Below are 16,378 nucleotides of genomic sequence, written 5' to 3'. Positions count from 1 at the left end.
ACGTACAATTCAAACCACATGTTCGTGTGCAGATACAGTTTCTTATCTCCTGCTCGACCTCTGTATTTCCGGACACCATTTAAGTACCTGAAAACTTTTATTTTGGAAAAGACTCAGACTTGTTAAATAAAGGCTGGATAACTCCTGTATGCACCAGCGTGTGATATACAGCAAAGCAATTCCGGAAATCTCTGACACAAAGAGGCATCTGACAATGAGAACAGTGGGACTCCGTCAAAACGTCCCAGCCACTCTTTGTTCGGTTCTTTCGAAACTTACAAAATATACAGCGTTTTTTCTTCTTGTCTTTGTTTGATTCCACTTTGTGTACACTGTCGTCATAGTTTGGAAACCCAGGGGACATTTGGATGTCCATAACATCAAATAAACCTTGTCCTGCAACAAAAAATAAAAATATTTTCATTTAAAATCTATTGCAATTACATAAAATGATTCTACTAGAATTGCTTATATCTGATTTGACAGGACACCTTATAACATGAAAAATCTTTTAAAGTAAAACTTAGGGGGTTTTTTTCTTCAAAAGCAAGTTCTCACGTTTATTGAAACAGAGCGGCGGTTTGACGGAGATGGCACTAGTATGGTCTGAAAGCCGTTTGTCTCGTCAATTTAATTATGCAGAAAAGATATTTCTATTCTTTGTAAATATAATGAGGAAAATTGTATCTATAATCTTGTGTTTCTTTTTTTTTTTTTTTTTGGTTTTGTATACAGTCAAACCTAGTTTACCATACTATACCGCAAACAACTTGTTTTAGAAACAGTACTGTCGAGCACCATTAGTTGAGCAGGGTGTGATTAAGTGAACTTTGAATAATAAGTCGCCAGCGACAATATGTGCCCATATTACAGGGAGAAGAAAAGACTTGTCTCGGCACATAGTGTCGCCGGTGTTAATACAATAAATGCAATGAGGTTAGGTACATTGTTGCCAGCGACAATATGCACTGCTTGCTCCGATACAGGATCCCTATGTCAGCTATGGATATTTTTGTGACCTGACACAATGGAAAAGTGAACAGATTTTTTTCAAAGTTAATTCAAAGGTTACTCTTCCCGGTTATGGCTTCCAAATAAACATTCAATGTCATGAATATTTTAGACTTTGACTTTATGAAATATGGAAAAGGAAAATACAATCCTATTGCTTCCCTCTACACTACACTCTAATGTTCTCAGATGTTTTCGAACACAGATATGTACGCTCATGACTTTTCTGCACGATCAGTATTTTCTGATATTTGCACTATACAGCATAATCGTAATACAAAACTCTATTAGATCTTTATTTTCCGATATAATATGAAAAAAGAAAACAAATCTAGATATGTTGTATACAACGAAGTATAAAAATATGCAAAATTCAACAATCCATATAATGTTTGGCAAAACAAAATGTACAAAAAAAAAAAAACTGTTGATCTGTTAACATACTTATTTATATAAAAACGTCTGAATGAGGTTAATTATTACCTGTGACCTGAGGGTATTTTTAAAATCGATATGAATGCAGAAATTCAAACATTCCTTAAACGGCTGCATTGCATTACCGAAAATATTGAAATTGATCAGTTATCCTTACCAAAAAGTATTTTCTTTCATTTCCGAAAGAATATTATTATATATTATTACCATAAAGTCAAATTGAGATACCGGTTGAAGTACCACGTCAATGTGCGCATCCATTCCCGAAGAAAAAGTAAGGGAACGAACAACGGCCTGAACGGGCCAGAATCATTTCACTCCGATTTCAATTTCCAGTTCTACAAGTCAACCAAAAATCTTCCTTTTTTGACATTATCAACAGTCAACAACACGTATCATAATACAAACATTAAATAGTGGAGCTTTGACATGTGTTTTAATCCAGTTTTAAATTCGACTTGAAATCTGTATCTTTGAAACATTATCCTACCCAAGATCCTCTTTCACCTCCCCGTGGAGAGGAGACAACAGTACAACCGGGCTAATGGAATATGCATTAAATGTAGATTTTCAGAGATGCTATGCATTGTATTTCGGTAATAATATTTAAATATTTTTGGTATTGATAAAAAAAAATTCGGTAATGCAATATCGAGTTTCGGTAATGCAAAACTGCGCCCTAAACAAATAGCCAAAATATATAGATATACAACACGTACAAAGGAAAATCTTTAACTTTTAAAACATATTTAAAATATATCATATTCCAAAAATTGAAGATTAAAAGGAAAATCACCAACTGCAAATTTATATATATTTCTTTAAATCATAAAAAAGAAGGGGGGGATAAAGTTATCGAAAATTTCTTTTTACATTTACCACGTAACATAGAGACATAACAACCACTGGACAGAACGGCTGAATTCAAGTCTATTATTCTCTGTAACGATGAGTAAATGTAGAACGGCTGAATTCAAGTCTATTATTCTCTGTAACGGTGAGTAAATGTAGAACGGCTGAATTCAAGTCTATTATTCTCTGTAACGATGAGTAAATGTGAATATAAAAATTACAAAATGAAAAAAAAACAAATAAAAGGGTAAAGGGTAGTATTCCTGAATATCGAATTTTACAAAATATGTTTTAAACGTTCAAAGAAAAAATTACTCGTAATATGAGGGGGCTAGTGTCAGAAATCTACTTAATCATACACATAATAGACATAGTCCCTGAAACAAATATTTCCTGAATATACCTTTTAAGACCCCTGTAACACACTATAAAAGCAAAGTTTAGGGGACATATCACCGGTATAAAACTGAGATATTCTACACGTCTAAGACGACCGGAATAAAATATCTGTAATACTGCTATAGTCAATTTTCCAATCAGGTAACAAAGACATATTGTGCGTTTGACGTTCATTAAGAAAATTGAGTCATTTCGTGTGAAAAGAATGAGAATATAAAGTAAGAGAACATTGTACTATAAGTATTAATGAAAAAAGAACAACTCAAAGCTGTTAACCGGTATTACAAGAGAAGGGGTCAAAGTTCCTTCGTGGTAAAAATCTATGAATAACTAAGATATATTCTGTCCCAAATAAAAAAAATTAACTGGAGTCTTAAGTACCTAAATACTCGAGAAAAAAATCAACAAATACGATGCATAATGCATAACAAGTGATTGTAAAATACAAAACATGAGAAAAGCAGTATTTCAGTCACAGTACACAGAGATTTCGTCCTATAACGTTATGCTCAAGAACAGAAGCAAACAAATGACATGAATATGTATAAGCCTAAATGTAGATAAAATACAACCATCTATTCACCAAAATGTTCAGCAACATCAGAAATCCACGCCTGGTCAAGTCTCTTAGAACACGTGTCAATAGTTGGTTTCCAAGGATGCAGTTCAATAAGCATAATAGTCTGAAGCTTAATTCAATACACAATATTACATGTTGTACTTCTAGTACAAATATATCACTCTATAATATAAGACAATTTAATATGACTGAATGATATGAAATACTAAACAAAATGTTATATAAAAAGCAACTTAGCCATTTGTCTCTTTTTTCACTTCCAAATGACTAAGATCACGTGATCGACGACGTCCTGGAGATTCCACATTAGTCATACCAAGAAAATATTTATGATAGAGCACAAAGCAGTTACGGTCGTTAACACAGAGTGGAACGTCACACTGCAGACAACGGTAAAAAGTGTTCACACGCCATCCTGACCGTGTTCTGTTCTTTAGCCGCCCACAGTACAAACAGGGTGTGTACTTCCTGTCCTTGTTGTAAATTGGTACGTGTTTTTGCTGCGAGGATCTAATGGTCAAGTCCAGTCCCTTCAAAACTTCCGAGGTGTCGGCACTTTCGGTAACCTCTGAAGCTTCCGCCGGAATTGACATTTTTGGTCTGTTACGCATCATGTCAAAATACATTGCCTTTGTTTCTGTAGCAATATAAACATACTATGACTGTTCTGTTCCAGAAATAATTCATATAAATACTCAGTTAAAGAGAACAAGAAATGATTTAATCTTCACCATGCTTTTGAAAATATTGCATTCAGTGTATACTTACGAAGATCGTGTAACTTATCGATGTATTCGGAGAGCTTACTTCTGCCAGCTGTTGGTTCCTCACCCGAAGAAGAGGGTCTATCGTCTGATTTGTATGCTGAAAGTATAAAATCTTCACTGAATGACCAGACTCCGGGCGAACTGAGTGACTATGCCGTGTTATATTGCGCTAACTGATGATCAGGGCCAGTCATGCACTGAACATAAAATATACTGGACTGGTTATATGTGCATCTGACGACGAACAAAGGTTACAGTGACCTTGTATACGTATGAATGAAATGTTGGCGAGACAACAAGATGTTTCTTCTCGAAGTTTATTTCTTAACTAAGTATACAAACATACATCAAACAGTTGTTCTACAAAACAAGCTTTTAAAAAAGTGCCTTCCCCTTTACATTAAAGTCGAAGAAAGGACTGTACGTAGTAAAAGAAACAAGGTTTTTCATATCAATTAAAAGGGTGTATTTTAACAGTACATGTATACAGTGAAAACACTGCTCACTGTAGTGAAAACACTGCTCACTGTAGTGAAAACACTGCTCACTGTAATATTCTTCTTGATTTACATACTTGCACATCATTTTTTGTCTCTAACCAAGTTAAAAGATATTGACACCCTCTCACTTCTTCAATAAAAAAAGGCAAATATACTAGTATATTCATAAAATGGATAACTTTTAAAGATACTAGTTTGACAATAAATTCTCGTCATTTTAGTCGCAACTCACTGGAGGGTATTTTCTCGTAAGCAATATCTACCACGCTAATATTAGGAAGCCACTTCTCAAGAAAATCATTTGTTCATTGTAAACGCACTTAAAAATACTTTGAAATTTATATAGTATACAAAATATGATACTCTAAAATAAAACGAATATAGTGATAATACTAGAAAACTAACCATTCAGCAAAGGTCCCGCATAGAGGGATGTGAAGGATTAAAGGAACATGATAACTTGATAAATAAAATCTTAAAACTAACGAAGAAAGTGAAACTTATCTAATTAGAAAAGTTAAAGATATTTCCAAAATGATAGAATCATATCATTCTGACACAGACACCAGTAAAATATCACTAGTAGTTTAACGTAAGGTACTAAGTGAAAAAAAAACAACATATCTTTACAGATTCATGCGCGGATCTAGAAGGAGGGGGGGGGGGGGGTCCGGACCCCCCCCCCCCCGGAATTTCCAGTTATTAAAAATATATACTTAAGCATATAAAAATGACTTTGGACCCCCCTCCTAGAAAACGTGGACCCGACCAACACCAGCACGAAATAGGTCTTTCTCATATTTGGGAAATGGATTTTACGTTGTTTTTTTTTTTGGGGGGGGGGGGGGGTGTTTTGTTTGTTTGTTTGTTTTTGTTTTTTTTTTTTTTTTTTTTTTTTTTTTGGCTTGTCAAGAAATTTTCTGGGATTAATACGTTTGGGAAGGGAGTTTGTTTTGTTTTTTTTTATTTTCTTTGTTTTGTTTTTTTTTAAACGAAATTTCTGGGTTGGAAATTTTTTGACTGGGGTGGGCTCCCTGGAAAAAATTCCTGGATCCGGGTCTGAGATACATGAGATTAAAAAAAAGTCAATTAAATGTGAACCAGAATGAAGTAGGAATTTTATAAAAATACCAGCCATTAAAATAGGCTCGACCTTAAGGTCCCTCTCTACACTGCATTATAAAGAATTCTAATTTCATTGTATTCTAATGTTGTAAGAGTGATCTGTCCTTATATCTAAAATAAAATAAATTGAACTATACAGTGCATTACTCGATTTATTAAATGCCTTATTTGCATGTATCTTCCCCATTTAAGTAACATGTTCAACAATACTTCATTTTCTTTCGGTAAATGGCTGGTTCAACTAGAGGTACTGTGAGCGAGCTCACAGAATAATAAATTTTGTAAATGTGACCTTGAACTTGTCAAAAAGTTCTTGTTTTTAAAAAATGACACATCCTCTGGTCATAGTAATCTTTTAGTGAAACATGGACATCCAATGGTTCTTCTTGAACATGCTAGAAAGTCTTTTGGTCAAAGACATGACACATCCTAAGGTCATAAACAATTTTTGTACCAAGTATGATCTTCCAATGATTCTCTTTTGCAAAGGTATAGCCAAGACAACAATTTTATACTTTCTGCCAGTTACCTTGAACCTGCCGGGTCAAAGTCAAGACACACCCTTGGATCACAAGAAATCTCTGTATCTAGTATGAACCTCCAATGATTCTCCTTTGCAAAGTTACAGCCTGGACAAAAGCGCAAGGACAGACAGAGGGACAAGGTGATCTATATAACTCCTTCCCCAAAAACTTCGTTTACAGGGTATAAAAATATTTTTAATTAGCGAATAACGGGCAATTCAATTCAAATTAACAATCACTTGCAGACGAAGGTGTTAATTAATCTTAATGTGACAGGTAAAAATTATGCCCCTGGATCCTCTGCCACATACAAGATAATTACTTATAAGAAGTTTTACAACAGGAATAGTAATCCCTGTTTACAATTAGAATGAATTCAATCGCACCATCACAGCTTCTAACCAGACGGATCAGAGCATCGGCCTTCGTATTAAATTAGGTCTTTGTACCTACTGAAACAACATATTTGAACATAATAGGACAATAAATAAGTACAGCTTTCATCCTTTTATAGTTTACAATAGAGAGTTATCTCTCTTTCAATAGAGTTATCTCTCTTTGCCAATTCGAATGGAATCTACCCCACAACCCCAGCTCCTAACCGGATAAAATACAGAATAAATCTTGGTATCAAATTGTATCTTACTGCCTATTAACTTATATCTTAATGCCTATTAAAAGAACAGAAAATCTATGGATGGGCAGACTGATGGACAGACAGACAGACTGATTACTTTAAAGATCCCCAAAATCTTAGGCGGCCCTAATTAGTGGGTTACAATTAATTATTTACATTTTCCACACGAGGAAAGATACGTTGTTCAGTTTATACAATGTACATGTATTTTACAACTGTACCAGGCCAAGAAGAAAACGTGCGAATAAAAATATCAAACAAGTTGTCACTATACAACATTCTAACATCAACGAATAGCAAAATGCGATTAAACAAACTTGAATATCTCAATTAATGCATGGTTAAATGATATATGGGAGCATCAGTTCAGTATTTCACTAAACAGGCAATTGTTATTGACCTATAGGCAACTTCTTCGGTAACTTCTCTTTTTATACCATTTACATACTTGTAATCTCACAGTTTTTTGTTTGGTTGGTTGTTTGGGGTTTTTTTTTTCGTAAGTCACCAGCAAAGAAAAAGCCTGTACTAGTTTAATTGTTCTTTCCAATGCCTAACCTACTCACACGACCAGTCGGTAGTCCCTCAATCTGGCCAGAGAACAATAATCTGTGATAGATTTTAAAACAATTCCTTTCCCCAATACAAAGAGGAACCAAACACCTGGCACACCTAGATTGGGTCAAGACCACCCACCCCCGTTTGGTTGTAACATTCTGATGTCGACAAAGAGCACATCGTTTCTGTTTAAATTCTTCAATCGTCTGCGGGAAGTGCAAAGCCGCCTCTGCGACAGAAAGTAATACTTTGTCTTTATCTAGTGCTAAAGGTCTTGATTCTGCAGTTTGAGGGGCAGTCCGTTCCACTGAATGAGTGGTTTGGAGTCTCTCCGACTGTTTGACACTGGTCCGGGCCTCTGAAAGGAGAAATAATCTTGCCGTATGCTCTAGAAACTAATGGGTAAGGGAGCATGACTATAAGGTACTGTAAAACATGTAACCTTATGTATTTTTTTAAATTTGTTAAAAGTTTCGTCACAGGCCTGGTAATTTTCTTGGCTGTGTTTATTGATGGAAAAGACCGAAGTACCCAGCTCATTAAAAAAATTAAAAAAGAAAATGTTCGTTTGAAACATTTTTATTTTTCATCTTGAAATACTACAAAAAACGTGTAAACTGACAAGTAGTTTATCAATACAAAATTTTTTAAACAATGATATCGTAAGATAATACATGTAGTATGTATAAGATTTATAAGTTGATTAGTATCAAAATTTTCTCTGCAAAATATGTACATTTCTTTGTTTGAAGTGTTCAGATTGTTCTCCCCCTTGTAACGAAGAATGATACAGGGAAAAACAATTTCGCACTCCTGTGCACAGTGCTACAAGACAGTGTGAACAACGGTGTTGTGTCAACACTTCCCAGCCACTGCGCGTACGTACTTTCCTGAACTGACAGAGAACACAACGTTTTTGTTTCTTGCCGTTTGTTGGTATAATAGTGTGAAGAGTTTGGTTGTAATTACTTGCCGACATCTCAGACCTAGAGCTTTCCTGTTCACGTCCTGTAAACAGAAAAGCTTTGGATAAATGATGCGTACGACACTTCAGAAGAGAGGGCGAAAAGTACTTGTTTATTGTTGTAGGAATTGCAAGTAAATCACCGAAAAGCCATTCAGTTCTTTCTCCTACTCTTATGAAAATTGCACACACACATAAACTCTTTTGGAAATATTCTTGCACTTCATGACAGTTTATAATATGGCTACTACAATCGCTCTTTTCAATATCTGGCGTGATATTAAAATACAGAAATATTAACATTCAGTTTTAGTTTCTTTATGAAATCCATTGGAAATCTACAGCATTCAATACCCTATAACACACAGGAAACCTTGTTACGGCGCGTTGGAATACACAATAGGAACTACTTCCAATACACTAGGAACACCAAAATGTATATTATATTGGCTCAGTGTAATTAAAAACCAATACTCTATTAAACAATGTCTTAAAAAAATAACAACAGAATTATACATTCAGAATTGTCTTTTTTTCCTTCGCAATATTCATTTGCATTATTTAACTTTCCACGTCATAACGGCTCTTACGTCTAATAACCACACCAGATCTGAAGGACGGCTAACTTTATAATAATAAATGAACGAAATTAAAATTGTGAAAAAAGAAAATTAGAAAATGTAAATATAAGCAATAAATTTTTATTTCTGGATGTCGTCGGTCGTATAACAGCACCTGTCCGTGCCGACAAATTATCGTATCGCACTAACGCGCGATATTTAATTTGTCGGCACAGAAAGGTGCTTTTATACGACCGACGACACCCAAAAACAAGAATTCAGTGCTTAAATGAAACCGGGGGAAAACCACAATAAACGTATTTAAGCTTATTTTTCCGGAGATCTGGGGCCCTTCCTTCCGCCAAAAGAATATGGTATGTTACAAAGCAGTCTTTACAGAGGTTTATGTCACACTGTTTACACTGAAGGCGTGTGATAACATCCCAGCCCGACTTAGTTTTAACGTTCTGATGCTGGCATAATGCACACCTATTCTGTTTCCTACCTTCCACCGATACACATGTATGATCTGCATATTGTGAGGGCAGCTTTTTATCTCGAACTCGAGGCCCTAAAATCAAAAAATTGTCTCTTTTTAGCAGAACGTTCCAAATATTGCTCACATCCTTAACGTATATCAAACTACATCATTCAAAAGAGAGTGTGAAAAATCAACACTCTTAAAACTGTCGTTCCAGCGATTTAATCGGAAACCAAATTGTTATCGCAAACACACCTACACTATAGGCTTAAAATATTTTACCTCCTACCCCCAACAAAATAAGCACTGCAAAATTGAAACATCTTTTCGACGATTAAAACGAATTATCGTCAAGATTATTACTTAAATAATAGATTAGTGTCCAGCACTGGCACATTTTGAAACGACTGTTTCCTTTTACCATACTGTTCATGGAAAGTTCTATAACAGTCCCTTTTACTTTTACACAGTGGAACATCACAGATATTACACTTTTGTCTGGTGTACACGCGTAAACCTGATTTTGTCTTTACGTCATTTAGTGCACAGATAACACAAGCCTGGAGTTTACAGCCCTCGGTTGGGACCAATATGTGGGTCAGATTGTAATTCTCATGGTACACTCTCGCACGGGGAAAGCTATGAAATGTTCGACCATGTTCTATCGTTTCTGAAAGACAAAATATCCAAATTTTAGAACTGTGACGTCATAGCGAACACCAAAAAGTTTACAGATCTATCCTAGGTTACCTTTTCATATTTCTTTCAGAGTATCAGGTACAATGCACAGCTTACAAATGGAACAAAAAGCAGACCATTAAACAAGGTTTCAAGTATGTTCTCCTGTATGTACTAAAATTCAGCTAAAAACTGGTATATTTCATTTCAAAGAATACCTTATATTTGTAACTCAATACTAAAATACAACAGTTATGAGCTTCAAGTCTTTGAAGATAAGATCTGCAATCCATGAAATTTTCTGTTTATTCTATCCACTACGCATTTCCATCGGAAGCTTTTAAAAACAGTGTACGATGATACTTGTCAAAGCAGTGTCTATCGTTGCAGCACAGAGGTACTCTACAAGTAGAACACCGTTTCCTAGTGTAACAGTACCAACCAGAAGTGGTCTTAACTTTCTGACTCATACAGAGAACACAAGGCTTCAGTTTACCGTCTGCTTCAGAAATGGCTACGTGATATTGGCCTGTTACAGGGTCACGACACTTAGCCGCTGCGTTCAGAATGTCATATTGAGTGGGAGTATACGAAGAAAGAATGGAGTCTGCAGAAGCCGTTACAGACTGGGATGGCTGCCCTTGAACCCAGCCTGAAAGACAAGAAAACCCAGATATAAAACTTTTCTTCCGGTTTTTTTTTTTTTTTTTTTTTTTGGCTTTCCATCAAATGTTTTCACGACCCCAGACTAACATCCAGTTTTATTGAAAAATGATTTGACTCTGTTCCATAATCCAATTCTGTTAGGAATCTGACAATCTATCAGAAAGCTTTTTTTCTGTGTTTTATATCTGGATTGCCTTGTCAAAGTTCTCTCATATACAAATCACTGAACTCAATGCTTCTAGTACCAACTTAACCCTGTCACAAACAGTGAAAACCAAAAACACCCATTGGTGTCAAATATTAGGATACTTTTAAAGACATGAGGAGGTAAAATTTATAATGACTACTGAGTGAATTCAACTAAAAAAAGAAGTCAAACACAGATTTAAAAAAAATCAACACTTGTTACCAATGCTATGTGAAATACAAATAAACAGCTAAGCAAGAAATGGATTTAATATTTAATTGTATACACAAACACAAGAAAGTAATACTGAGATATCATGATGATAATGTATTTAAGGATTAGGAGGGCTGGTAACTTTGTCCCATTTTCTGTGCTTTCTTTCTTCCTGTAGCCAATTTTTCATTTAGGGCTCGTGTTGCACTCTGTACTGTCATGTTGAGATTTCTCATTCCATAAACTGTAAAGTAAAATAGGCCACATGAATTAAAACAAACAACAAAAATAAACCCAGAAATAAGTCATCAGTTGGTCAATGGGATGCATTTTCCAAAAAATGTATGATCTTCCTTGGATTCCTTCCCTTGCATGAAGACACTTAATAAAAATGTAACAACTCACATACTTGTACCTCCTCTAATCTCTTTAAGATGAGCTATGGGCTTTGTGCATTTTTCTACCATGAGCTAGTTTTTCATTGATTGCTTGCTTTGCACCCGACCAGCTCAACTTCAATTGTTTGGAACCAAATACTAGAAATAAATGGTAAAATATGATGATTAATACATTTTACCTCATGTCATAGATTTCTGAATTCCTGCTACTTTTCTTCCAGCATAAAGTTTTTCATTGAGGGCTCGTCTGCCCTGTGTTCTGTTCAAGCCTAAATTTTTTGCACCAAAGGCTACAATAATAAACACTTTTCTAAGTCCAAACACTTGATAAGGTACATAATCATACATTCATTAGAAAATGCATCAGAAATACATTTCATAATCATAACTTTTATGCACTGTGATCTTGTTAATTATATGATTTGGGCTCATGAATGTTAAAACTAGCATGTTCCAAGGAACACGTGTCACCTGCTTTAGATCATCATTAAAGATGTAAATAACTCTCAAGAGTGGTCAGTTATTTATCTGCTACTAGTATTATAGTTTTATGCTTTTGCAATCAAAGAAAAAAATCCACAGATAGAAATACTTTAATAGAATATCAGGGAATATAGGCCCCATTCCCAATTGCAAAATCCCTCCCTTTTTCCCAAAAAATGAACCTACAAAGTTAACTTGATTATAGTTCTGGTATAAAAAACATGGCCAGGTTTGGAAATTTGAATGAAATGAACAAAAATTTTAAGAAACTTGACTAAAACTTTTTTTAATAATTGATATTATTCTTTGATTTACAGTTCAGAATATAAGTAAAAGATCAATTTTATTCATCATAAGTGTTTATTTCTTGAAAAACATCATGAACAAAATTTCCCAGTAAGTGATAAATTTGAAATGTTGTTTAATTCCCAATTCCAAGGGCCTGGGCCCCATTCCCAAAATGAAGTGGAAAATCCCTGAATCCAATGTATTTTCATATAATATTTAAATTTCATTTTGTGTTGTAACTGTATATAACACAGTTTCAAAGTACAGTGTCATGCACTCAAAAACATATTTATGCTAGTTAGAGATATTCTGCCTCTCAAAACTCAGAAGACGGTTTTTATATAAACTGTTCAAAGTATGTAAAGGAGGCCAAACGTCAAGTTCAAGATGGATTGTCATACTGGTATATTTTAATAATATCTAATTATGGCCCAGTTTTCTCTTGTTTAGAAGAGTTCCTATAAAATTCCATGTAAAGCATGGAACACCCCCCCCCCCCAAAAAAAAAGGAGGGGACATGATTTAAATAAACATAGGTAATCAAAGATTACAAATGATATCTTTCAGTGCTTGGCAAATCTCACATCATATTTTTTCCTATATTGGTGTGCATCCCAAGATCAATATCTATGGAAGTTTGGTTTAGGTAGGACTTATATTAATTGGAAATGGACCTGCTCCAAAAACTTGTTCACTAATCAAGAAATGTAGGTCAGTTCCAACATTTGAAGCAAGACTGGAAGTGTCCATCCTTAGAAGCATCATCCATGCAAGCTTAGTCATAACAGGCCTTATAATTATAGAACTCTGACGAAAAAATTATCCTGTTCACTCATCTGGAAAATATATGTCAAATTCAGCATCTAAAGCAAGTCTAGAAGTGTCCATCCCTAGATACATCATCCATGCTAATTTTGTTAAAGTATGGCTAAAATTCACTCATCTGGAAAATGTAGAACAGATCCAGCATCTGAAGCATGCCTGGTAGTGTCGATCCCTAGATGCATCATCAATGCAAGTTTGGTCCAGGTAGGACTCACAGATACTTGCTGCTCCAAAAACTTTACCTGGTCACTCATCTGGAAAATGTAGATCAGATCCAGCATCCAAAGCAGGTTGGGTAGAGTACATTCCTAGATGCATCATCCATGCAAGTTTGGTCCAGGTAGGGCTTAAAGTTACTTGGGAATGGACTTGCTCCTAAAACTTTAACCGGGATGCTGATGCCAACGCCGAAGCCGATGCCGGGGGTATAGCATAAGCTCATCTCGACTTCGTGGAGGTGTGCTAAAAATGAATCTAAACTACATAAAGAAGTTTTCAACTAAGTTTCATTTTTCTGGCCCAGTGGTTCCTGACATGATTTTTTAAAGACCCCCATCCTATATTTTTTTTTCCTTTTCTTTTTCCTTTTATCTCCCCTTTTTACTCAAGGATGCTTTGTAGAATGTTTGACTGGAAATAGTCCAGTGGTTCTGAGAAGGCAAATTTAAACTGAAAAGGTAACAGACGAAGAGATGACAGACAACAGGTAATCAGAATAGTTTACTTGAACCTTTCATTCAGGTGAGCTTATATTGTTATTTCAAATCCAATATGTTGTCTTGTTAGTGTATAATTAATATTTGTACATAAATAGGCAAGCCTTTTGACCATGTCTTGCATATCTAATTCCAGTATTTATTCTCTGTATACCTAGCCTGCAAGGCAATGGTAATTGCAAGATAAAACAGGGGTGTCCTCTGCTAAGTCATTTGCTTGGCCTAAAGTTTAATTGCTATGCTATAATCAAAAGCCTGAAAGGCTTTAATGGGCATTGGACATGAAAAACATTCAAATTAAGTATAAAATTAAACATTGTTAACAAATATCACAATCACAGCTGTGGGGCCTTATGCAGAGACTGAATTGAACAGGGTATGAATTTACCTAACACCTCCCCAAGAAAACAAACCTGGACATTTGTTCTTGATAAGAAAAATTAACATATCTCTTTTTGGTCAGTTGAAAAACTTGGAAGGACTAACTTTAATATCATTCTGTTTATCAGACATTGCTTTTATAAGGACTTTTAGCTTACACAACATTTTCAGTGAAAGCACCTTAGCTACATGTCTATTGATGTCATTTGAAATTCTCCACAGCAATTCTCAATATACAGCCCCCATTTTTTCTTTTGTTTGAATAAATTAACACAGTATATCAGTGTTTTGTAACAGAATTAGTTGTAGATATTTTTTTACAATTATTTTCAAAAGAAATTAATATGTATTATTTTCTTTCATGGATACATCTATTGACACCTTTGGTTGCATAAATTCTGGTTGGATATCCAGCTCTGCTCAAAGCCCATAAAAATGCTGAAATATTTTAAAACTATTCATTCAAAGTTGTTTGTAAGCCATGGTCTGAAATGATCATGTCTTTTTCCCACAAGAAATTGTGTGGGCTAAGTTTTCCATTTGTCATATTTTACTTGCTTATTTTGAGTCACCATTATGCATCATACGTAGACTTGTTTAATATATTTATATGTTATACGAAAGTAAAAAAAAAAAAAGTACATAAAAAATTTGTGGGATTTCAATTCATCAAATTTTTAATCACTTGCCCAAGGGCAAAACCTTTGCAAATATTATTGCCCTACCAAGCCAAACAGTAACCACCCAATGTCAGCAATGGTATTCATTAGCCCCTGACAATAAATATAACATAAAAAGTTTTTCTTTTTCTATAATTTAAAAAAAAATTGCAGCAACAAAAGCAAGCTTAGTTGCAGTCCTAATGTCTGACAGACTTCATTTCAGTTTTGACATGGATGCCTATACCTAAAAGTATGATGAAAAATTCTGAAAAATTGAATTATCTAGAGATAGTTGGACACAGCTCATTTAAAAAATACCCGTTTAAAGACAACCATTTACAAAACCAAAATCTCTTTTAATCAAGCTTATGGAAGAGGAAAATTTGTAGTGTATGTTCACCAATATTCCTGTAAATATTAATCAGCTTACCAGGATAGAGGACACAGAAAAACATATTTCCAAATATCTTCCATAACACTGTGCTAATAAGTCCTGTATAATGTATCTAATTTAATACTTACACAACAGTGCATTGAACACTGGTTCCAGAGGTGTGTTTTTATAGGCAGAAGTTCCTCCATATTTACATTCCCAAGGATTTACAAAACCATTGACTAGTTTTTTCAGGGTAAAGAATGCTGGTTTGCCAACACACTGGCTTAATGTTCGATTAAGCCAAACTGATGGAACACAAACTTTTTCCTCCTCATCCAAGCGGACATAACCTTCAGGTAAAGGCTGCCCCAGTTCAATGAATAACTGCTCAATCAAAAATATCAATCACATTACCCAGAGTAATACTGGCCGGAGTATATACTGCCAATTTCTACCAAAATTAATTTGATTCATGCATCACATAAAGAAAATTCTGTCATGAGTATACCTACATAATTTACAGGGTCTAACGAAGGAAATCTCCCAAGATTACTTCTGTATGGTGCTGGAAGATGAGGCATATCAGCTGATGAAGCTGGAGGTAAAGAAATATCTGTGAATAAAAAACAACAACTTAAGAACGCAACTTACATGAAAAGTGCAAAATTTCTACAATTTTTTCCTTATTTCTTCTACATCAAAAATGATGAACAAAATAAATTTCTTGCCAGAAAAATGACATGCAATTTTTTTATCTTTACTACCGTGTCGCTCATATTCTATAATATTTTAATTTACATGCTGATATTTTAATCCAACATAAGAATAAGTCCATGAGCGACATCCAATATTGCTGGAAATCTAAAATGAAAGATCTTTACCTTTAAAGTTTTAGCAGCTGGAAAATTTTCCTGATCTTCCTCTTCTTGTCAAAAACAGAAAGGATTCAGAAACAGACTGACTGAATGTCGCACATGTACCCATTCCCTAGAGTCACCACTATCTTGATGTTGGATGTGTTTGTACAAACTATCAAACTAAGCTTTTGTGAAGTATTTTATATTTCCAAACCCAAACTGATTAATTCTTTTTAATTAAACCAGAATTTTCTG

The 16,378-nt window shown here is 34.7% G+C and overlaps 1 protein-coding gene across 9 annotated transcripts in view; it reads right to left on the bottom strand.

Moving 5' to 3' along the window:
- LOC133185378 (mucin-5AC-like) overlaps positions 1-16,378 on the bottom strand; it is a 52,370-nt gene continuing 35,992 nt past the window's right edge. The window contains exons 5-8 of one of the 9 annotated variants that reach the window (XM_061320561.1): positions 15,779-15,879; positions 15,413-15,650; positions 11,715-11,825; positions 11,258-11,381 (exon numbers count right to left, since the gene is read on the bottom strand). In XM_061320561.1, the coding sequence (XP_061176545.1) occupies positions 11,716-11,825; positions 15,413-15,650; positions 15,779-15,879 (449 nt within the window). In that variant the 3' untranslated portion in view covers positions 11,258-11,381; position 11,715. Of the gene's footprint in view, positions 397-1,299; positions 3,915-4,045; positions 4,142-7,334; positions 7,747-8,032; positions 8,397-9,417; positions 9,484-9,920; positions 10,724-11,178; positions 11,382-11,552; positions 11,674-11,714; positions 11,826-15,412; positions 15,651-15,778; positions 15,880-16,378 lie in introns of those variants that run through there. The other 8 variants (XM_061320570.1, XM_061320552.1, XM_061320544.1 and 5 more) reach the window with 8 other exon arrangements.

The sequence above is a fragment of the Saccostrea echinata genome, unplaced genomic scaffold (assembly GCF_033153115.1).
Source record: "Saccostrea echinata isolate AGI-Se365-2 ecotype Australia unplaced genomic scaffold, CSIRO_AGI_Sech_v1 ptg000001l, whole genome shotgun sequence".
In the NCBI taxonomy this organism is placed as follows: domain Eukaryota; kingdom Metazoa; phylum Mollusca; class Bivalvia; order Ostreida; family Ostreidae; genus Saccostrea; species Saccostrea echinata.
Note: the sequence above shows the minus strand (reverse complement) of the source record. Positions and strands in the feature narration are given on the sequence as shown.